Here is a 22,497-nt window from a genome sequence, read left to right on the forward strand (position 1 = left end):
TGCTAAAAGTTGCTAAATCACGTTATGATGTCATTGTTTGATGACGTCATTACGGAATAACGTAAAACTGTGTCATTATGCAGAATACACGATTGTGGTTACTCTTACTGGCTGGCCATCTTGACAAAAAATATAATTTGACTTTGTTAGTTTAGAAGCCATGCCTGAACGTTCACATGCTAGCAGAGAACATTGCTCCGCTATGGCCATCGCCATAGTAGCTTATCCACTTTCTTAACCAGCTGTGGTAATTTAGACTCCATTGCGAGTTTGGACGGTTATTATTTATTTCTATGCTTTGCTGTAGCACAATGTTTTTTGATGTCATACATTTTTGCAAGCATATCTGATTTGCAGTATGCATAGTATGCCCGACAATCATGCCCAAATACATAGTATGCCTGAAAATCATGCCCAAATACATAGTATGCCCGACAATCATGCCCAATTACTGGCTTGAAAAACCCTTTAATTCAGGCACAGATTCCCACTATTTTCTGTACTTCTGGCTGTACAATTCTGATTGAGACATGTTGATTGATGTTGTAAGTTCTGTTCAAGATCAAACGTGATCATCTATATTCATTGGGTTTGTCTCAAAAAACGCATACTACTGCATGATTTGCTGCGTGTGTCATGACCGTGTGTGACCAAGAAAAAAGTTTTTATGGTCACTTAGTGGGAAAATGTGTGCATTTTAGAGATTGAGTCACTTTTCAAAAGTTGCTAAAAGTAAAAAAAAAAAAAATTAAGTTATCAAAACTTGTTGCTAGGTGCTGTTTGAAATAAAAGTTGCCAGGGTAGTCTGAAAATTTGCTGAATCTAACAACAAATTCCTGAAGTCGGCATCACTGAATATAGACACCAGAAGGACCAACTCTCAGCCACCAGTCTCCATGCTGCATTTTTTTGTTTGCATCTCTGTAGGAAAATAATGTCCAATCACACCGCTCAGGGAATCCCATCACTGCAACTAAAAGTTTTTTCAAATTGTTCATACATCATTTTAAAAAGTACAGCAAAAGCAGACAATGGGACATTAAATTGTGGAACTAAAGTTATCATTTTATTTATTATTTATTTTTTATTTTTTTTTAAATTGTACAAAAGCATTTCACCAGCACCTACACAAAATCCCGTTATTGGTCAGTCCCCAGCAATAGGCATGGGTGATTTGCATAAAGTCGGGTAGACTGAACAGTGCCTTGGCCCACACGCCACTCGCTCACCACACTTTTCCTTTGTTGAAATGAACGGAGCCATCTCCCCCATCGCGAACATTGTGAAAGTACCGTTAGTGATGTGAAGTTAGTGACAAATGTGTTATTTTTTTAGAAATACCATGCAGTTTTGTTAGTTAAATAATATTATAGCCAAATCAATCCATTTTCTTAAAGAAAATGGATGCTTCTATACAAAGCCGTTGCTGTAAATGAGAATGCTCTTGGTATACTGGTAAAATAACAATAAGAAAGTGCTCTATTGGGTGTAGGTGTAATTGCATTCTTAACAAAAGACAGATGATGTCCCAATGCTAGTAGACTAATCATAGATAAGGGACAACAGTTTAAACATTAAATGTAATGAAAAGACAGAATTAATCTTCATACAGAAATAAACTAATATGCCAAATATTTACTTTAATTATATTATTACTACATCATGTGTGCCACCTGAAAGACAAAAAAATACTGAAATAATGTATAAGCCAAAAGTTAATTAAGTATTCCTTCATTATTAAACCTTAAAAAAGGCTTATACTTCAAAGTCATTAGCAGAATTCCTGACTGGGCATTGCTTTCCAACATGCCTCACTTCTAAGACAAGACACAAGGCAGTTCTGTCGGATTCCTGTTTCCTTCAAGAGCCACATTTAAGACCAGGTCCTGAGTCGACAAGGTTCCCTTTCAAACAGCACCCTGTTAACTACAATTAGGTCCGGAAATATTTGGACACTGACACAACTTTCATAATTTTGTCTCTGTACGCCACCACAATGGATTTGAAATTAAGCAACGCATGGACATCACCAAACACTGGGTTTCCTCCTTTGTAATGCTTTGCCTTTACTGCAGCGGTCAGTTGTTTTTTGTTTTCGTGGGTCTTTTGTCTTCTGCAAACGCATGCTGGATCGGGTTGAGATCAGGTGATTGACTTCGTCATTGCAAAATATTGCCTGGTATGTTTGCCTTAAAAAACTCCTGGGTTGCTTTCACAGTATGTTTGGGGTCATTGTCCATCTGTAAAGTGAAGCGCCGTCCAATCAACTTTGCTGAATTTGTCTGAATGCGAGCAGACAAAATATCCCTATACACTTCAGAATTAATCCAGCTGCTTCGGTCTCCTGTCACATCATCAATAAACACTAATGACCCAGTGCCATTGGAAGCCATGCATGCCCATGCCACATTGCCTCCACCATGTTTTACAGGTGCTGTGGTGATGATTCAGATGAGCCATTCAAAGCCTTCTCCTAACTTTTTTCTTCCCATCATACTGGTACAGGTTAATCTTAGTTTCATCTGTCCAAAGAATGCTGTTCCAGAACTGGGCTGGCTTTTTTAGTTTTTTGGCAATGTCTAAACTTGCCTTTCAATTCTTGAGGCTTGTGGTGAACCCTCTGTATTTGCTCTCATGAAGTCTTCTCTTTATTGCAGACTTGGATAATGATATGCCTACCTCCTGGAGAGTGTTCTTCACTTGGCTGGATGTTGTGAAGGGGTTTTTCGTTACCATGGAAAGGATCCTATGATCATTCACCACTGTTGTCATTCGTGGCCGTCCAAGCCTTTTTGTGTTGCAGAGATCACCAGTGCGTTCTCTATTTTTCTCAGAATGTACCAAACTGTTGATTTGGCCACTCCTAACGTTCCTGCGATCTCTCTGATGGATTTTTGCAGTCTAAGAATGGCCTGTTTCACTCGCAGTGAGAGCTCCTTTGACCGCACGTTGTGGGTTCAGAGCAACAGCTTCCAAATATGAATGCCATGCCTGGAATCAACTCCAGACCATTCACCTGCTGAATTGATGAAGTAATAATAAAGGAATAACCCAAACCTGTCCATGATACAATGTTTGAGTCAATCTTCCAATTACTTTTGTTCCCTTGAAAAAGAGGGGGCTACATATTAAAGAGCTGTAATTCCTAAACCCTTCCTCCAATTTGGATGTGAATACCCTCAAATTAAAGCTGAGAGACTGCACATATTCATTATTTAACTGTAACTTGAATATATTTTGTAAACAGCCAAAATAACAGAACTTGTGTTAGTGTCCAATTATTTCCTGACCTAAATGTACATTCACCTAAAGGATTATTAGGAACACCATACTAATACTGTGTTTGACCCCCTTTCGCCTTCAGAACTGCCTTAATTCTATGTGGCATTTATTAAACAAGGTGCTGAAAGCATTCTTTAGAAATGTTGGCCCATATTGACAGGATAGCATCTTGCAGTTGATGGAGATTTGTGGGATGCACATCCAGAGCACGAAGCTCCCGTTCCACCACATCCCAAAGATGCTCTATTTGTTTGAGAACTGGTGACTGTGGGGGCCATTTCAGTACAGTGAACTCATTGTCATGTTCAAGAAACCAATTTGAAATGATTCAAGCTTTGTGACATGGTGCATTATCCTGCTGGAAGTAGCCATCAGAGGATGGGTACATGTTGGTCATAAAGGGATGGACATGGTCAGAAACGATGCTCAGGTAGGCCGTGGCATTTAAACGATGCCCAATTGGCACTAAGGGGCCTAAAGTGTGCCAAGAAAACATCCCCCACACCATTACACCACCACCAACAGCCTGCACAGTGGTAACAAGGCATGATGGATCCATGTTCTCATTCTGTATACGCCAAATTCTGACTCTACCATCTGAATGTCTCAACAGAAATCGAGACTCATCAGACCAGGCAACATTCTTCCAGTCTTCAACTGTCCAATTTTGGTGAGCTCATGCAAATTGTAGCCTCTTTATCCTATTTTTAGTGGAGATGAGTGGTACCCGGTGGGGTCTTCTGCTGTTGTAGCCCATCCGCCTCAAGGTTGTGCGTGTTGTGGCTTCACAAATGCTTTGCTGCATACCTCGGTTGTAACAAGTGGTTATTTCAGTCAAAGTTGCTCTTCTATCAGCTTGAATCAGTCGGCCCATTCTCCTCTGACTTCTAGCATCAACAAGGCATTTTCACCCACAGGACTGCCGCATACTGGATGTTTTTCCCTTTTCGCACCATTCTTTGTAAACCCTAGAAATGGTTGTGCGTGAAAATCCCAGTTACTGTGCAGATTGTGAAATACTCAGACCGGCCCGTCTGGCACCAACAACCATGCCACGCTCAAAATTGCTTAAATCACCTTTCTTTCCCATTTTGACATTCAGTTTGGAGTTCAGGAGATTGTCTTGACCAGGATCACACCCCTAAATGCATTGAAGCAACTGCCATGTGATTGGTTGATTGGATAATTACATTAATGAGAAATTGAATAGGTGTTCCTAATAATCCTTTAGGTGAGTGTATATAATGCATTTCGTATACAAAGGCCTATGGGGATGTTAGCCAAGGTAGTGCACTATGTATGGATTAGGGTGGTATTTGGGAGGCGGCCAGCACAGTTTGACTGGAACAGGAAGAAGGCTTGACACTAGAACTGGAAGTGCAGCTGTAAAGAAAGGAGCCCCACCAACTACAGGAAGAGGCAACAAACTAGGCAGAATGTTTCCTTTTAATTAACAAAAAAATTTAAGAAATTATCCTAACATTTTTCATCTGTAGAATGTCAGTAGTTAACCTCTCCAGTCATCCATTGTTCACTGGTATCTTGTCAGTAGTTAACCTCTCCAGTCATTCACTGTTCACTGGTATCTTGTTGGTAGTTAACCTCTCCAGTCATCCACTGTTCACTGGTATGTTGTCAGTAGTAAACCTCTCCAGTCATCCACTGTTCACTGGTATGTTGTCGGTAGTTAAGTTCTCCAGTCATCCATTGTTCACTGGTATGTTGTTAGTAACCTCTGTAGTCATCTATTATCCGCCAATACAGTGTCAGCAGTTTATTTAATCCAAATCAACTCCCACCCTCTAGTGTCCAGATAACTAAATTATAAAATAATCTGACTTTTTCATTAAAAAACATCCGTCCATTCAACCATGAAATGGCACATTTTAGCAACATAACAGCCAAGAAAATCAACATAGCCTCCCCACTCAGGACTACATTAACATCCAGATAGACTTATGAAGTGAGAGTGTAGTTTAGTGTTTTTTTATGAGGTGACTGGTTGGTTATGGATGAATATTCTACGATGACAAGGCCATATATAAGCGGATTTGATTAAATTAGGAAAAGGAGAGAGACTTTTCATTTCTTTTTTTGAGTCACAGTCTAAAGTGAAGAATAACAAAGGGCTTGCCCATCAGAAAATACACCTCCAAAGGACCATAAGAAAATTGTTGCTATAAAAAGATACACATTTCAATTTTAGGGATCCAACCAAATGGGTTTGGATCAGTGGATTTGCCCTGCCATTTGGCCCGGTTCTAACTGTCCTCACTCAGGAGGTCCCAAAACAATGTATTGCCCTGGAAAAAAATATGTCCGGCTCACTGAGTGGCGCAAGTCACTGCCTCAGTACAGAAATGTCAATGCCAGGAGTTCAAATCCTGGTTCTGGGATACCAACATACTGTCAGCATTAAACAAATCAAATAATAGAACTCTTATTCAAGTTGTAGTGGAACACCTAAAAAAGTTTCCATTCCAAGGAACCTAGAGATGTGTAAGTATTGTTTTGTTGGTGATGGTGTCTGCTGCAAGGTCAGTTTCTCTGGATATACATGACTGGCAGTGATGACGGAGGTGCAAAGTCTCACCACAACAGTTGTGGTCACCTAGAGAAAATCTGTTTCTTCTCACCCTCTGCTTTTAGCAGCAGTCTAGACTGGGAGTCCCCCCCCAAACCCCCTCCCCCCTCCCTCCCTCCCTCCCTCCCTGTCCACAAGAAGCAACGTAGCTTTAATAGAATCATAGTATTTATAACTAAACACTTAAAAAATGATAATCAAAAGAAGGGGAATTCAGATGGATGCATCATCACAAACCGGATGAGGACACCATGTAGAAAAGCAATCCCCAGATTCCTTTTGATATAATGCTGTGTTTGTTAACAACATAACAAAAATAACTGGTGTAATAGAACCTACTCAGGTTCAGCAAAAAATACTTCCTTTGACTATAAAATTGTTTCCATGTCTTTATGTTCTCTGAACAACTACAGGTCAGGACTTGACATTCAGCCAATCCATCATTTGAAATGTAGCTTTGAAAGGCATAAGAACAGGCCAAACTGATAATAAAGAGCAGTCATTGGTCTTGATCTGAGCTGTGTAAATTATTAAAGCAACACTAAAGTCTCTGGTTTATACAAAAGGAGAGTTAAAAAAGTGCATTCTAAACATTGTACTTAGGAATTCAAGACATTCCAAAAAGAACAAACAAGTTCTGACCCGGAGGACTCCAGAAGCAGGAAGTAGCCTATCTACTGAAATCAGATGTTGTGTATTTCTTACAAGGATTTGTCCACTATTCACATTAACGAATCGCAAGTCACACTCCCGAAACAGGTAGGCTGTGCTCACGAAGCAGGCATGGTGGGCTCTTGAGAAATATAGAAATGTATTTAAAAGCTTATTTCATGATCTGCAATACCTTATAACCATCTAGCAGTCGAGACCCTTCCTCCTGAGGTCATACATTGGACATGTGCAATAGTTTCATGTTTCCACATCAGATTTAAAGGCATTTTTACTAGCAATGGTCTGTGACATTACACCCAAATATTTTACTGAAAGCTAGAAAACCTGACAGACTTTGCATGTATGGGTTTACTGCTCAGACATCAATGTTAATGTTTCAGAAATAATCAAGTCGATGGCCTACATCAATAACTACATTGATAATGACAGTGTAACGGATCTTTCAATATCGGTTATTAGAAACAAACATTTTAACCGTTATGGTCAGAGAACAGTTTGGTTGTCCTGAGCCATAATTGAAAACAATACACTGCTGGTAAGAAGTGAAATAAGCATTTCAGGAGAGCAGAAACAGAACTTTCACACAGGGCCAATATGGGAAGCAGTTTTACTGCACTGACAGTGAACGTTTATTGTTCGACCAACTCTACACTTCCTCAATATACCGGAGACTGGCATGGTACCTGTGAAATAGACAAAGTTGAACAGTACCCATGTTGTTTACACTTCATTTAAATGGACATCACCTATCAATGAAATTCAACTCGCCTCTCTAAGTCAGCCTGCCTCTGTCTGTCTGTCTGTCTGTCTGTCTGTGCCTGACAGTCTGCTGTAGTTTATTAAAGATTATAAACAGGGTGATTTGAAGGGCACAGCAACAAGCTTTTTATCTTGTCAGCTGTGAGATTTAAGGTGACCTTCGGGTTCCTATCCCAGGATTCTAACAACAAGTCTAAAGCCATCTCGCCCACTTGACCATAGATTATTCTGTCTGAGATAGACAGACGTCACGCTGCTGCTTTGTTAGTAGCTATTCCTTCACTCTCAGACTGCCTCACGCGGGACTTGAACCGGGGGCATTTTGCTTCACAGCATGTTCCGGGCGGAGCCACCCCAAGGTACCTCTCATGATATTTTCCTTACTCCGCCTTCCTGTGTGTGTTTCTGACCATACAACAGGAATAAATGTCCACAAACTGTGTAAAATGTGATTGATTGGGACAACTTCTGTTTAGGGCAAACGTTTTAAATTGCAAATAGGGCTACAAATAGGGTTAGATTTAGGCATTACTGGCTAGGGGTAGACATCAGAGTAGGTTAAGTACAATTTAAGGTTAGTAAAAGTATATTTTTAAGGGCAATCGACTATAACTAAATTTTACTCTAACAGGTTTGGAAATACTAACTGAAGTGTATGGCCTGTATTTACCAACCTTTGTCAATTACCAAGCAGTGAAGGCAATTTATAGTAGCCAAGCTGGTGTAGCTAAACATGGCCTTCCAACCACAACAATGCCATTACTGTGTAAAAGTAGTAAGACCAACTCGTTGCAAAGTGTTACAGTTAAAACGCAGTGTTACAGTAAATATGTACACTATATGGAATTACTGCAGCCAGCTCAAACGTTAAAACATAACATCCAATAGCGGGCCGCGAAACCGAGCAAGGAGCTGCAGGAGCAATAGATCGCCGTATCTTTTATTTGTGTTGCGTCCACATGACGAGTACCTATTTGATTTTAATGAAAATAATAGCCACAGGGAATGCCTAGCGTGGTGACAGTGTTCTTAATCTAAAATAGTTATTATATTAGAAATCTACATGGGAGACGGGGAAATTATTCTCTTCTGCAGCGTCAATCGAAGAACAAGATGAAAACATGTAGGTAACCCAGAACAAATCACTCCAATGCATCATGAAGTTTAGCTCCGTTAGCTATGTTACAAAGTTAAAGCAAGAAACAGGTCATAATCCCACGATTTGTAGGCCCTGACTACACAGGAAACAGTGTTGCAAACTAGGCGCGCCTATGACAATTCCCACCGCACACAGCAGTCCGATCACAAAGGCAGGGATTCCTCGATTTGCCTTAATGTAGGCTAAACCAGTTTGCAAAACAAGTAACTACTAACAAAAAAGTAATTGTACCCAAGTTTTCAATTCTTAAGACCAGGCCAATCGCGCCTTTAGGGATGTTATGGGAATGTCGACGTAGCCTACAGCAATTGTTGTATCATAAACACCATTCTTCCCAAACTTGTGCAATCGGATGCAAAGTAGCCACAAGCTAATCAACGAGAGAGAACGCATGCAAGTTTTCAGACTTACCAACTCCGTACTTTTCCTTTTTGGTTGGCACCCAGCGAGACATTGTCAATTAAAAAACACCTCCGTCTAGAGGGAGTGTATGTTGAAATAGCTCCAGGTATGATTCTTGACTTTTTCCCGTACTTTTGAGTTTTCAGAATCGGTGAACAGAACCTCACCGAGCGGCCATTTTCCAGCCCTGACAGTTAGCCAGCCGGGTCAGCGTGCTCCACAAGGGGGTAGAAAATCAACAGAAAAAACTTTTCTGTATCCCGTGTTTACACAGGTATTCTGATATTATTGTCCCACCAACTGGTCTTTTGACCAATCACGTTGACCAGTTTACTAGTGAAATTAGAAGAGAAAATAGGCAGGTTTTGGCATTCATCTCTTGTTATTGTTACTTTTATTGCAGCGTATGTACTCTGTTCCCGGTCCTGAAATTTAGCCTAGCCTATATGCGGACCAACAAAAAAGCCTACTTATGGGAAATATCTTGACGTATGTTTATGTTCTCGTTCAGGATGACTGTCCTTATAATATTTACAATACATTCATTTATACTATCCAGTATAAATTCAGACCCACGGATGATTTAAAAACTGATAGGTTAGGTCGGTGGCTACAACGCAGGGTCGAAACCACCTGCTTATTTACCTGCCATCCCAGAAAGATCTTAAGGGTCTCATATTTGGCAGAAAATGTAGTTTAAAACGTTGTGATATATGGCAGGCCTCATGTTTGCATCCACCCTTAAGAACCAAGACGAATATGTTAGATCAATAAATACTGTGTAGATTTTCGAAGGATTAAAAAATAGATGAAAAATAAAACAGTGGTTTATTTTTTTTTCTCGTCTTTGAATAAATTAACTTTTTAGAGGCATTTCAGTACCAGCGATGTCTCTATCTCCCCTCCCTTTCCCCTTCTCTTTTCTCCCCCCACTTTTCCCCCCAGACTTCCTCCCACACTCTCTCTTTCTCCAACCCATCCTTTAAGCTTTGCTCCAATCCTAATGACGAGCACATTTACCGTGAGGTTCAGCCTGATTTACCCTGATGCTTTGAACGTTTGGATCTGTGGAGTGTTGATCAGCGGCAGGAGGTGCCGGTGGATTGTCCCTTAAAAAAGTAAGAAGCGCTGAGAGAAATCGATCGTAGAGAAAAGGACCAAACCAATGAGACATCTCATGTTTATTTAATACAACCTATGTTACGTGAATGCAACTGACAAAACTGCTTGCCATAATGAGGTTTCACAGAAAACCTTCCCGCCTGAACTTTGTGACTCAGTCAATTTAACTGAATACGTCTATTTTGACGCTGTTGATAAAGATGGAAACTCCAGAGTCACTCCAGCAGAGGGCATTATCTCTTGTCTCTGTCTCTCTTCTGTCTGTTTCTCTCTACCCTCTCTCCATCTTTCTCTTTCCTCTCTCTATCTGTCTCACCTCTCTATCTGTTTATCCCTCTTGTGTCTGTCTCTCGCTCCTCTCTTTTTACCTTGCTCCTCTGTCTCTCAAGCCTCTCTGTCTCTCTCCTCTCTGTCTGCCCCTTGCTACTCTGTCTCTCTCCTCTCTCTGTCTGTCCCCCCTCCTCTATCTTTTGGTCTCTCTCTCTCTCCTATCTATTTATCTTTCTGCCCTCTCTCTGTCCCTTTCCCCTCTCTTTTTCTCTCTCTATCGGTCCCTCTCTTCTCCTCGTCTGTCGGCCCTCCACTCCTTGATTCAATTTCAATTCAAAGGGCTTGATTGGCAGGTGAAACTTTAGTTTACATTGCCAAAGCAAGTGGAGGAAAACAGAAACATGTAATAAATAGAAACATTGAAAACAAAAATGACAATCACATCTAATTCAGCAAGTGGAACGTACACACATGTTAAAAAATAAAATAAATGTTACATAATAGGCAGAGTATCATGTAAAATACATCTCTCTGTCTCCCTACTGAGTAAAACATCAAGGAACACCTGGATGAACACATTCCATGTAAGTCATGGCTTAAGTAAGTGTCAGGAGCACAGTGCAATTCACAGTACATCGTAGCCACAGTACTACATGCATGTAGTATTGAACAGTAATAAAGGCATACTACAAGGGTACAGTAATTTCTGCAGGCCTATTTGCTTATTTATTTTTAGGTCCCCCCTCCGAATGCACATTTACATATTGTCCTTTATTATTTTTATTCCTTGCTGTAGCTAACAGTCCAAAATGTAGTTAAAGGGGTACTGTGTAATGTAGTTAAAAGGGTACTGTGTTATGTAGATAAAGGGATACTGTGTAATGCAGTTAAAGGTATAGTGTGTCATGTAGATAAAGGGGTGCTGTTGATAAAGGGGTACTGTGTAATGTAGTTAAAGGTGTACTGTGTGATGTAGTTAAGGGGGTACTGTGTAATATAGTTGAAGGGGTACTGTGTAATGTAGATAAAGTGGTACTGTGTAATATAATTGAAGGGGTACTGTGTAATGTAGATAAAGGTGTACTGTGTACTGTGTAATGTAATTAAAAGGGTACTGTGTAATGTAGATAATAGTGTACTGTGTAATGTAGATAATAGTGTACTGTGTAATGTAGATAAAGGGATACTGTGTAATGTAGTTAAAGGGGTACTGTGTAATGTAGTTGAAGGGGTACTGTGTAATGTAGTTAAAGGGGTACTGTGTAATGTAGATAATAGTGTACTGTGTAATGTAGATAAAGGGGTACTGTGAAATGTAGTTATATGGATACTGTGTAATGTAGGTAAAGGGGTACTGTGTAATGTAGATAATGGGGTACTGTGTAATGTAGTTAAAGGGTTACTGTGTAATGTAGTTGAAGGGGTACTGTGTAATGTAGTTAAAGGGGTACTGTGTAATGTAGATAAAAGGGTATTTTGTAATGTAAATAATGGGGTACTGTGTAATGTAGTTAAAGGGGTACTGTGTAATGTAATTGAAGGGGTACTGTGTAATGTAGATAAAGGGGTACTGTGTAATGTAGTTAAAGGGGTACTGTGTAATGTAGTTAAAGGGGTACGGTGTAATGTAATTGAAGGGGTACTGTGTAATGTAGATAAAGGGGTACTGTGTAATGTAGTTAAAGGGGTACTGTGTAATGTAGTTAAAGGGGTACGGTGTAATGTAATTGAAGGGGTACTGTGTAATGTAGATAAAGGGGTACTGTGTAATGTAGTTAAAGGGGTACTGTGTAGGACCCAACGTTTGTAATGTAGTTAAAGGGGTAACTGCAGATGTCTACTGGTTGTTTTCCCTTGTTTTTATGCTAGAAGTAAAGCAGAAATCGTACATATTGCCCCTTCAACAGACATATCATCTGTTCTAGTATATAATGAACACGTGAGAGGAATTTTGGAGGGAAAAGAATCTAACACTAATTGAAAGCTTTCTGATTTTTTCTTGTATGGTTGTTATAATAAAAATAATAATGATTTTTTTCCAAATATATATATATATATAAATATATATATATATATATATATATATATGAATCATAGCAATTGCTTTTTTATCTCTGTGGCTCCTTCCTAAAAAATATCTGATCCATTGTGGCGTCGCCTCCAGGATATCGGTGCTGTTGTTTAGCAAGAGGTATTGGAACATCATGCGGATCAGAGTTACTTATTCAAGCGCCCAACTGAGCCATTTATCTCACAGCTAGTGTCCCAAATGGACCACTATTCCCTTCATACACACAGTGCACCGTATTGGACCACCGCTGACCAGGAATCCGGGCAAAAGGAGTGCACTTCGTAGGGTTCCATTTAGAACATTGCGACGATCTTGCAGGAATCACATGTCCAGCATAGACGCCTGAGGAACGCCACGGTTCGGCTGCCTTCGCACCACATGACCAGTGGGAAGAAGCTGCTGCATTATCAGGGAACCTTATTTATATGTGTGTGTGTGTATATATATATACAGCTCTGGTTAAAATTAAGAGATATATATATATACATACACAGCTCCGGAAAAAAATTGGAGACCACTGCACCTTTTTCTTTCCTTTCCAAAAAACAGAAGCGTTCAATTTGCAGTGGTGTCTTCATTTTAACCCTTCTGTTCCTCACTCATAAACTTCCTTGTCGACTTTTTTGGAAAGGAAAGAAAAAGGTGCAGTGGTCTCTTAATATATATATATATATATTAGTATCAACTCTCCCTCTCCCTGGGATAGCAGGGACACTGAGAGAGAGAGAGAAAGAGAGAGTTGATACTAAGAAGAATGTCTCACACTCTGTAAGGTGAAATACCAATGTTTGGGCATCAACATGCCTTTTTCAGGGTTGTCTGGTTGAAATGCATCTCTCTCCCTCTCAGTGTCCATGCTATCTCCACCTCTCTTTTTCTTAGATCTCTCTCCCTCTCTTTCTCTTCTCTCTCCCACCCTCTTATTTTTCTTTCCCCCTCTCTCTTTTTCTCCTCCCCCCTCTGTCTTGTACCTCTCTCCCCCGCGCTCTTTCTCCTATCCTCTTGCCTTCTCTTCCTTTCTCTCTCTTTACCCTCATCCCTCCCTCTCACTCATCCCTGCCTCCCCCCTCCCTCGCTGTGTCTCTCACAGCCTCTGCTCTGTAGTTCTTTTGTTTGGGTCAAGAGACATCCCTACAGTCATCTCCAGGGCTGAGCGCCTGGGAGACGGGAGAAAGCAGCAACAGGGGTACTTCTAGAAGAACCCATTATATTCTCTGATACTCCAGGAGCCAACCAGAGAAATGTATAGATCTGCCAATAAAGCCAGCTAAGGAAAGTTGGAGCGCGATAGATTACATCATGTATTTTCTGAATAACTTTCAAAAACTTCAGGTAAATATTTATACAATGTTTCTTGGCTGTGTCTGTCATATTATTCTGCAGTAGAGGACTGCGTTGATCTTTAAAAAGTTTGTTGGGGCTAGATTACGTTATGATAAACATGTTCGTTTTACTTCCAGATATCTAATAGCTCTTAAATGGGCTGAATCCTCTGCAGGGTTGTCAACACATGCCATGGAAGGTCTAGTGCCCACTGGTTTTTGTTTTGTTTAAGACAACTGGGTGAGTGGAGTTCCTTTCTGATCGGTGATCTTTATTAATCATTTAAAGACCTGTAGACACTGCACTCCCTGGAGTGTGATCACACTGCACTCCCTGGAGTGTGATCACTTTGCGCACCCAGGAGTGTGATCGGCAGCATAATGTGGTTGGTTCTACAAGTCAACTGAAGATATAGCCACTCTGGTTACTGAAACGTGTGTACCTATTCTATTGCCTCTGGTTCTTGGCAGGACATTACTGGTGGGCCTGGTAACCCAGCCAGCCAGAGGAATCCTTCTCATTAATAGCTGATGTTCAGGACAATTATCAAGGACCGGAGACTGAAACCGGAGAGGGGGAGCTGTTGGTTACCTGAGCCCCAGAGAGATGACTCTCCAAAGGCCAGCTGCTCAGCTGGGGGGGGACCAGAGTTGGAGGAGATCAGCGGACCAGTCGTACTGGGACACTCTCATATCGGAGGTGGAGGTGGTACCCCGACGCACGGCTGTTACAGGACGCAGCGCTCCCCGGCCACAGAGTGCCGTCGAGGGGACAGACCTGGGGCAGAGACTGGACGGTTGGCCGGAGAAGATGCAGAGCAAGAACAACTACAGAAGAGGAAGCCAAGTTCTCAGCCCTGGCAGCAAGCCAAATGAACAAGTGGCAAAACCGTGGCCACCACCTCCACGAGCCCGCGTCCGGCCGCAGAGCGCCACAGAGGGAAGCCGTCAGATGAACGAGTGGTTGCACGAGTTGGAGAGGATGCAGAATGGGGGCTATTTCGGGGGAAGCCCCTCCGTCAACCCGGAGGTGGAGCATTGCCGGACTGGTCATCCCCCGCGACCACAGAGCGCCACCGAGGGACACAGCCAGAACCTAGACCGATGGTTGCAGGAGCTAGAGAGAATGGAGGACGGGAGCTATTTTGGAAACTCTAAGCGAGTACAGACAGAGTGCAGACAGGCCCCTTTCCACGACAGGACGTCCTCCATGCCGGCCCTTCACAGAGAGCCCGTTGGCCCCAGGCTGCTCCACTGCCACCGGGGCCTCTCACCTTCCTCCTCTCTGTGCGGCTGGGACGAAGGTCTCTCTTCAGACTTCCCCAGCCTGTGTGACAGTTCCCTGGGCAGCCAGGAGTCCCTCGGAGGCGGGTTGTCCTCCGACCCGGAACACAGGGGCAGCTGGGAGAGAGCTAGCATCAAGCAGGCTCCAGGGAGGGAGCATGCCGAACTCAGCACCCTGACTCCGGTGAGAGTGGGCTGGCTACCCGTCCGGAAGAGGGCCCCGATGAGGAATGCCCTGGTCCCTCGACAAACCCAAACCGGCCTTCCAGAGAACTCTGCCAACCAGGTACGTTATCCCAGTTAGAAGATGTTGAAACCACATCTTTTATCTAATGGACTCAACCCCAGTTTCCCAACACCTCTGCTCAGTCGTCACCAGCCACTTTAGGGTGAAGAGAGGTTTGGGAATGTGGACCTTTTGCCGATGGCTGTGTTAAAGGTTGTGTTGAGGAAGTAATGTTCTAACCATATCCATAAATGGATCACTATTTACTGCCCTCTGAGTCCTTATGGTATTCAGATATGTCTTTCCAGACATTTAGAGGGTGTGGGTTTATTTATTTAGTTGCTTTGAATCCAAATAGCTGACACTTAAAGCCCTACAACAGCATGTACATTTTGTTTATTTTTAAATTGCCACTCTAATGCACTAATTCTGAATGTGCAATATATTTACTTATCTACAGCATTTAGGTTTATAAAAGCAACTCCAAAATATGTTATTTCCCTGATACTCGTTGAGCCTCGAGAAGCTCTTGTCTGATCATGTGGGCTTTGGGAAACAAGTGCAAGGATTTCAACGTAGCCACACATGTTTATTGTCTATGCACTTTGCATTGAGTAAACTGTAGTGGCATGTCACAGGGAGACGGGTGGACCGGTTAAAGCGGTAGGCTTTATTTGTAGCTTCGGTATGTTTGATAAGGAGTAACAGTACAGGATTTGAATGAGAATGCCCCATTCAGGGTAACGGGCCATGCATAACTGACAAGCCCACTGTCAGACTCCGATAACCAGTGTGGCTGCCCAGATGTGGGACTCCACCATGTGCCAGTAGCATACTGCGTATCAAATCATGACTAGGTTGTAAATTACTCTGCAAAACACAGGCCGCGGGCTGTATACTGTAGTTTATTTATTTTTATTAGGGTTTCAGCAGTTCACTGATGATGAACACCTTTATGAGGGTTATGTTGAGCTTGGTTGGGCTAATTACTGTTTACGTGCGCAGCCATTTTTGTTTTCATTCCACTGAATTCGGGGACCAGATATCTGCGATCAAACATGGCTGATCTAGAAGATTCACCAATCTGACTGGAAGTTCAAATATGGATTACCTTCCTGTCTTTGAGACACCCGTATCTGACTTTGTTTGATGTACAGTCTTTAGCATACAAGTTGCAAATCGTGAAATACCAGATGTGAGACAGACCAGACATCATGTAATGTTAAGTTGATCAGTCTTTTTACCAGAAGCCAAGTAAGGTAGGTAAAACGCTCTGTCATTTGCAACATTAATAAAAATGAAATATAATGCAATTGAACAAAATAGTAAGGTAGACAATAATTGGGAATGGGATTGTATTTTTTAACTATGTCAGAAATTTCAGAAATGATAATTAATTACAGGCTAGTTAACATTTTATGTTAACTAGCGACTTGATAAAGTTATTATTTGGTATACAAGATGATATTTTTCTAAACTGCTGCTGACCAGAGGCCTTTTTTGCTGGCCTATATAGTGATTTTTATAATTTAATATATAATTTCATTACCGCTAGATTTTAAAAAGTTAATTCCCATCAGTCTACTGACGGAGTTTCTTTGCTTTTCTCTCCCCCAGTTGTTCTGTCTCCGGGTGAAAATCTATCCTGAGACCTTTAGAATTTGAGTTAATTCCATCTTCTTTTAAAGCAAACTTGAAACCAATCAGATTTCAAGTTTGCCATGATGAACCTGTTAGTTGGCACGTAGCTGCCTTCTAGCTTGCCTACGTGCGCATTTTTCAGGTGGTGTGATCAGAGAGCCAGCTACCTAACTGAGATAAAACTAGTTAGGGCATAATGTAGTGAACATCTAAGATTTATTTTAACTTTTTTAGTGAGGTTTAGATAGATGTAGTGCTTTGCATTATATTTTTTGTTTAGATTTGTACTGAACCCTGCAGTTTTTTTAATGCACTGTGGAGGAGAGGAAATTGATTTGTTGGCGGGTTTTCTGCCTGGCAAAGCCTTTTTCGAGAAACCATGGAAATTGTGAGGAAGGGTCGTCCAAACCCCCAGCTAGCAACCGTTCAGGGTAAGGATGTAGTAGATGCAGTGCTTTCTGTTAGATTTTTTGTTTAGAATTATTATCTTTGTGTCCATCCTGCTGAAGTTACTAATCGTTATTGGTAAGTAGGATAAAGCGCCCCACTTTGGAAATCAAATGCTCGTCAAACACGTTTGTTTTGGTTACTGACCTGTATCTACTTGACAGATAAGCAGGTTAGGACTGTAACCAGCTAATAGTTTGTTTTAACTAGCAAGGTAGTAGATAAATGTAGCTGCCATGTACAGGGGCTAATGACTTTCAAGAGGGGAAGATTTCTTTGTCATTTAAGCTACATGGGCTTAGAAGATACACTGACATGCGGATATAGGGTGTGCCGATTTCGATGTTTAGGTGAATCAGAAAAGTGGGCTGTTATTGAGTCTGTCTGATCCGAGTAGCGTTTGAGAAACATGTAGTGTTGAAGGAATTCCAGCCCGGCGTATATTAAGCGCCTGTACAGAATAAATACTGCCTGTGATCCACACACACACACACACGCAGAAGCTTCTGGATCGTTAGCGTAAGTGATCTTTTTTACTGCAGAGGAAAGATGAGACTAGACCCAGTGCCAGCTCTAGCTTTTTGGGGGGCCCTAACCAAAATTTTATTTGGGGCCCCCTTTCCCCTATTGGTTGGTGGCTTAATAGCAGTCAGAGGCCTTAAGCGCCCGCTTACGTCGCTTATGCCTGGAGCCGGCCCTGGCTGGAGCGACTCACAACCTTGACAATCCTGCCATTGCAACAACCTGCTTGTGCCAGTTGAGCTACATGGGACCATTTTCCCCGTTTAACAAATCTAGCAAGAAATCTATTTAGAAACCACATTGAAAACACTGGCCACATAGCAAGCAGCTAAACCTGTAGCATATTGCTAATAAGCAAGCAGACAAATATCAACTGTTAAAAAAATAGATGTATAAGCCATACAACTACACCTTCTGTCTTAGCTTTGTATAACCTACTTACTGTAAATGTATTTTAGAAGAATGTTATTATACGTCTTCAGGACTCCAGATACAGATGACTGTGTACTGTATTTGCAAAAGAACTAGTAGCAAATTGTCAAAAAAAAACCTGTTGGAAGTTTGTGTTGTGACCTGGAATAACGGCATACAGAACCCTGTGCCTTTCCAAGCCAAGTGGGTTGCCTGATTTATTTCTTCATTTGGCATTGAGATCCTCTGAGCCACTCTGATTGGGTTTTTAACACTCTGGAGAGCCAGACAGAGCTCAGTGCCTCCTGACCAGGGGGCCCGGCTGATGGACTGGCTGTGAGGTGAGTTTGTAGCAGAGTCCGAGACACAGAGAGTGAGCTAGACAGAGAGAGAGCTAGACAGAGAGAAAGGGAAGGATGGATGGGGGAGAGAGAGACACAGAGAGAGAGAGAGAGACACAGAGAGAGAGAGAGAGACACAGAGAGAGAGAGAGACAGAGAGAGAGAGAGAGACACACACAGAGAGAGAGAGACACACACAGAGAGAGAGAGAGAGAGAGAGAGAGACACAGAGAGAGAGACACACACAGAGACAGTAGAGATGGATAGAGATACAGCAAAGGGAAGAGAGACAGAAGAAATGGGGAGACAAACAGAGAAAGAAAGAGGGGGGGGGGCAGTGGAGAGACAAGAGAGGTAGTAAGGAAGCCATTAGCAGTCCGCTCTTAAATGCCCAGGGCGAGTGAGGGGCTTTGGCGTGCTCTGAAAACAGCTGACTCAGCGGGAATTCAGTGGGTTCTCAACAGGTTTATGAGTGGTGTTATGTTGGCACAGGCGACCACAGTGCAGAGCTTAATGCATTGAAAGGCATGCCATGGCTACCGTGTGAAGGACAAAGTCAGTGGTGGTGTTTTTCCCAGTCTAGTGGTTCTGTCGCCGCATAAAAAAGGCGTGTTGCACTGTTGTATTGTTTTGTGTGATCACTGAGTGAGACTGTGGAGTAGGCGAGTGACAATAAGGATGCATTACATCACTGCGATGCATTTTTACTGTATACCAACCTTTGTGTCGTCGACAGTAACCGCAAACGTCTGTTTTTCAAGCATAATTTTTTTCTATCTAGCTCTCCTTTATCGTTGATAACTGGAGGTGAAAACACCAATCAGGATTCTCTTTTATTCTTTCTCAATTAGGCTGATGTACAGTAATGCAGAAAAACGTTGACTTCTGTCATTTCTGCAGGTGATATTAAAGCTTCCCATCACCCCTACCTTCGTGAAGGTTCCTGTCAAGGACAACGACCTACGATTCTCAGGTGGGTTCAGGAGCTTCATGTATTGTCCATTTTTTTCTAATCTTTAACCGTTTTCACCACAGAGAGCAGCGCAGACAGACAGATGTAGCAACGTCTGAGAGACAAAGAAAGAGGGATCATTTCGGGCCTGATTTGCGGCTGTGTTTGTCTTTATGGCTTAGACCCAGGAAAGTAATATATATACACACACACACACTCAGACAAACACGCACACACTCAGACACACACAGAGACACACACAGAGACACACACACTCAGACACACACACTGGCCCTGCATCACACTTATCTGTCCCCAGCTGAGCGGCGGGCAAAATTGACCAAGCTGCCCTTTCAGTTTTACCACAGGGGTCAGGGGTCATTTAGAATGACAGGCAGGGGAAAATAGGCCCTTTCAGGATAAGAAAGAGAAAAGGAGATTGACAGAAGGATAAAGTAATGGAGAAGGAGTTTTAGAGAGTGAGGAAGAGAGAAAAATGAAGGGAGGGAGACTGGGAGAGAGAGAGGGGAGGGAGGGAGACTGGGGGAGAGAGAGGGGAGGGAGGGAGACTGGGAGAGAGAGGGGAGGGAGGGAGACTGGGAGAGAGAGGGGAGGGAAAGAATCCTGGTTGTAATAAAGAGCTAGAGAGGCTCTCCTGTTTAGTTTATCCTGAACAGTAGCCTCTCTCTCCATCTCTCTCTCCATCTCTCTCTCTCCATCTCTCTCTCCACCCCTCTCTCCATCTCTCTCTCCACCCCTCTCTCTTTCTCTTAATCCCTCTCTCTCTTCGTCCCTCTGTGACTCATTCCCTCTTTCACGCCTGTTCCATGCTTCAGATATGTATCCTATCATTGTTTAGAAACCCTGTGGTTCGATCCCTGAATGCTGATTGGCTGACCAGGTACAAACAGCATTTCCCCTGGTGCCATGTTGCTAAATGACTGTGTATCAAATATTAATGAAGCCATGTCTTTGGGTCCTCACTCACTGTCATGGGAATCCAGAGATTCCTCACAGCAGGGGACTAAAGTGTCCTGTCTGTAAACCTCCAACAGAAAGAGGGCATGCATAATCAACAAACGTTCTGTTGTTTCTTAAGAATCTGTTTTAAAAGTACTGTTCGCATCCACTCATATTCACAAAATAAGTACATGAATAAGTAATCGTGTGTGTGTGTATATATATATATATATATATATATATATATATATATATATATATAAACAAATCATTGAAAATAAACCTTGTTCCGACATGCTTTGAGCAGTAATCATATGACATGAAATGAATGTGTCAAACACACAACCCTGTGAAAATGTTTGTTCCATTTCCATCTCATAATAACAACCTGTCAGTGACAACCAGCGTTGTCACGATTCCCTTTCAACTTGTATTTCAAAGAATATCAATTTGGCATAGAAACACAAGATTTACACATTAACATTCCACAGATATAGGATGCATCCAGTTTGAGTGATTCTCTGCTCCAGGAATACATACATAAATCTTTTACCTGTATCTGTCAATCACATTGTGAATATTCATGTTTAGAGCTGTGTGAATGTGACATAGGAATATACATGCGGTAAAAATACTGTTTTTCTATTGGATGAAAATTAAATAACAGTCCTGAAGTTGCACACAGCCCAATTAATTGTGGCCTAGCAAAACCATTATTTTTTTTTAAACTTGGTGGGTTCGTAACATGGGTCAAATGGACCTGCTAGATGTGCCTTTTGTGAATAATGCCATAATGAATCCTGTGAAGGGCAGGAGTAGGATTTTAAAACTTATTAAAATGTATGTTTTTAGCCAAATGGCTTTGTAACCATGGAACAGAAGTCTGATGTGAGGGATCCTCAGTCTAGGCTCATCCAGAACACCCCTGGGCCAGCAACAGAAACAATGTACATCATTGTTTAATGTGAGTCATTATCAGACCTTGTGTTTTACCATGACAGTGGTTATTCCAGGCTATAGCATATGCTGCCGTGACTACATTCATAGGACAGATACTGCTTTGTTTTCTTGACTGGTCATCAGTGATGCTTGTCTGAGTACCTTGCAGTTCACATTTGACTTTATATTGCAAGTAACATTTTCGTTGCAGTGTTTCTGTAAAACATCGCTTTTTATACTAATTGGCCTGGTTCAATGTATTTTTTTAAAAGATACATTAGTAAGTTGTATATGAAATACTGTTCAACAGTTTGGGCGTGGATCTCATTAAAATATTAATACGTTGTTTTAGTGTAGGAGGAATACTATACAAATCTGTAAAAAATACCTGTATTTTGCTGCAATTCTTGTATATCACTGATTTATATAGAACAGGAAACATCCACTCCAGTTGGAGGAGATTATGAAAATAATTCACACGACAGATTCCCTTCCACCAGCTTTTACAAACCTGCAAAAGTGACTTCCTTTTTTGATCCGGTGATGCAGTCTATGTCTGTTGAACAGCTGTTCGATCTCTCTTTCACCCGCTTCTCCCTCCTTCCAGCTCTCTACAAAACCTCCAATAGCAGCAGCTGTTGGCTCCATAGCGGGCTGGGGCATTGATGGGTCTGATCACACGGCTCCCTGCTTTTGTTGCCACTTTTCATTAGAGTCCCAATTGGCACCACATTCCTTTTATATGACGATGGTTTTGACCACGGCTGATGAGGTTTTGGTCAAGTGTAGGGTACTTCGTGGTGGATAGTATTCCAGTTGAGACACAGCCTTCATCTGTTCAGCTCATAAAAAAGCAATTAACAAATAATAAGTGGAATTTAGTTAATGACACAATAATCTTCACACTGATTCTTGGCCTCTAAAGGGACTTGAGTTTGTTTTGACATATTGGGTGTTCTTCCCTGCCTAAAGACTAATCAGGCTTAACAGTTGTGCCATCTTATTGTTGAGTGTTTCTTTCTAATAGGCAAGAAGTGAGTTCCAGAATGCACATTACTTCCTGATATTTGGGACAGATATAGGGTGACAGCGAGCGGTTCAGGAAAATCGTTCAATATGGTCTTGAGGCGT

At 41.8% G+C, this 22,497-nt stretch overlaps 2 protein-coding genes across 16 annotated transcripts in view; one reads left to right on the forward strand and one right to left on the reverse strand.

The window, feature by feature from the left end:
- Positions 1 to 9,204, reverse strand: part of dock1 (dedicator of cytokinesis 1) — a 263,696-nt gene extending 254,492 nt beyond the window's left edge. For 6 of the 10 annotated variants that reach the window (XM_034292884.1, XM_034292883.1, XM_034292881.1 and 3 more), the window contains exon 1: positions 8,868 to 9,204. In XM_034292884.1, the coding sequence (XP_034148775.1) occupies positions 8,868 to 8,910 (43 nt within the window). In that variant the 5' untranslated portion in view covers positions 8,911 to 9,204. The remainder of the gene's footprint in view (positions 1 to 8,867) is intronic. The other 4 variants (XM_034292888.1, XM_034292886.1, XM_034292887.1 and 1 more) reach the window with 2 other exon arrangements.
- A 4,263-nt stretch (positions 9,205 to 13,467) lies between these two features.
- The window catches only part of c6h10orf90 (chromosome 6 C10orf90 homolog), a 33,893-nt gene continuing 24,863 nt past the window's right edge, over positions 13,468 to 22,497 (forward strand). For 5 of the 6 annotated variants that reach the window (XR_003781875.2, XR_001198219.4, XR_002196871.3 and 2 more), the window contains exons 1-4: positions 13,468 to 13,653; positions 13,782 to 13,884; positions 14,115 to 15,213; positions 19,416 to 19,488. Coding sequence is in view for 2 of the 6 variants with exons in the window: in XM_013134083.4 (XP_012989537.3) it covers positions 14,251 to 15,213; positions 19,416 to 19,488 (1,036 nt within the window). In the remaining 4 variants the exon portion in view is untranslated. The remainder of the gene's footprint in view (positions 13,654 to 13,781; positions 13,885 to 14,114; positions 15,214 to 19,415; positions 19,489 to 22,497) is intronic. The other variant, XM_034292615.1, reaches the window with a different exon arrangement.

Source organism: Esox lucius, chromosome 6, assembly GCF_011004845.1.
Source record: "Esox lucius isolate fEsoLuc1 chromosome 6, fEsoLuc1.pri, whole genome shotgun sequence".
Classification (NCBI taxonomy): Eukaryota; Metazoa; Chordata; class Actinopteri; order Esociformes; family Esocidae; genus Esox; species Esox lucius.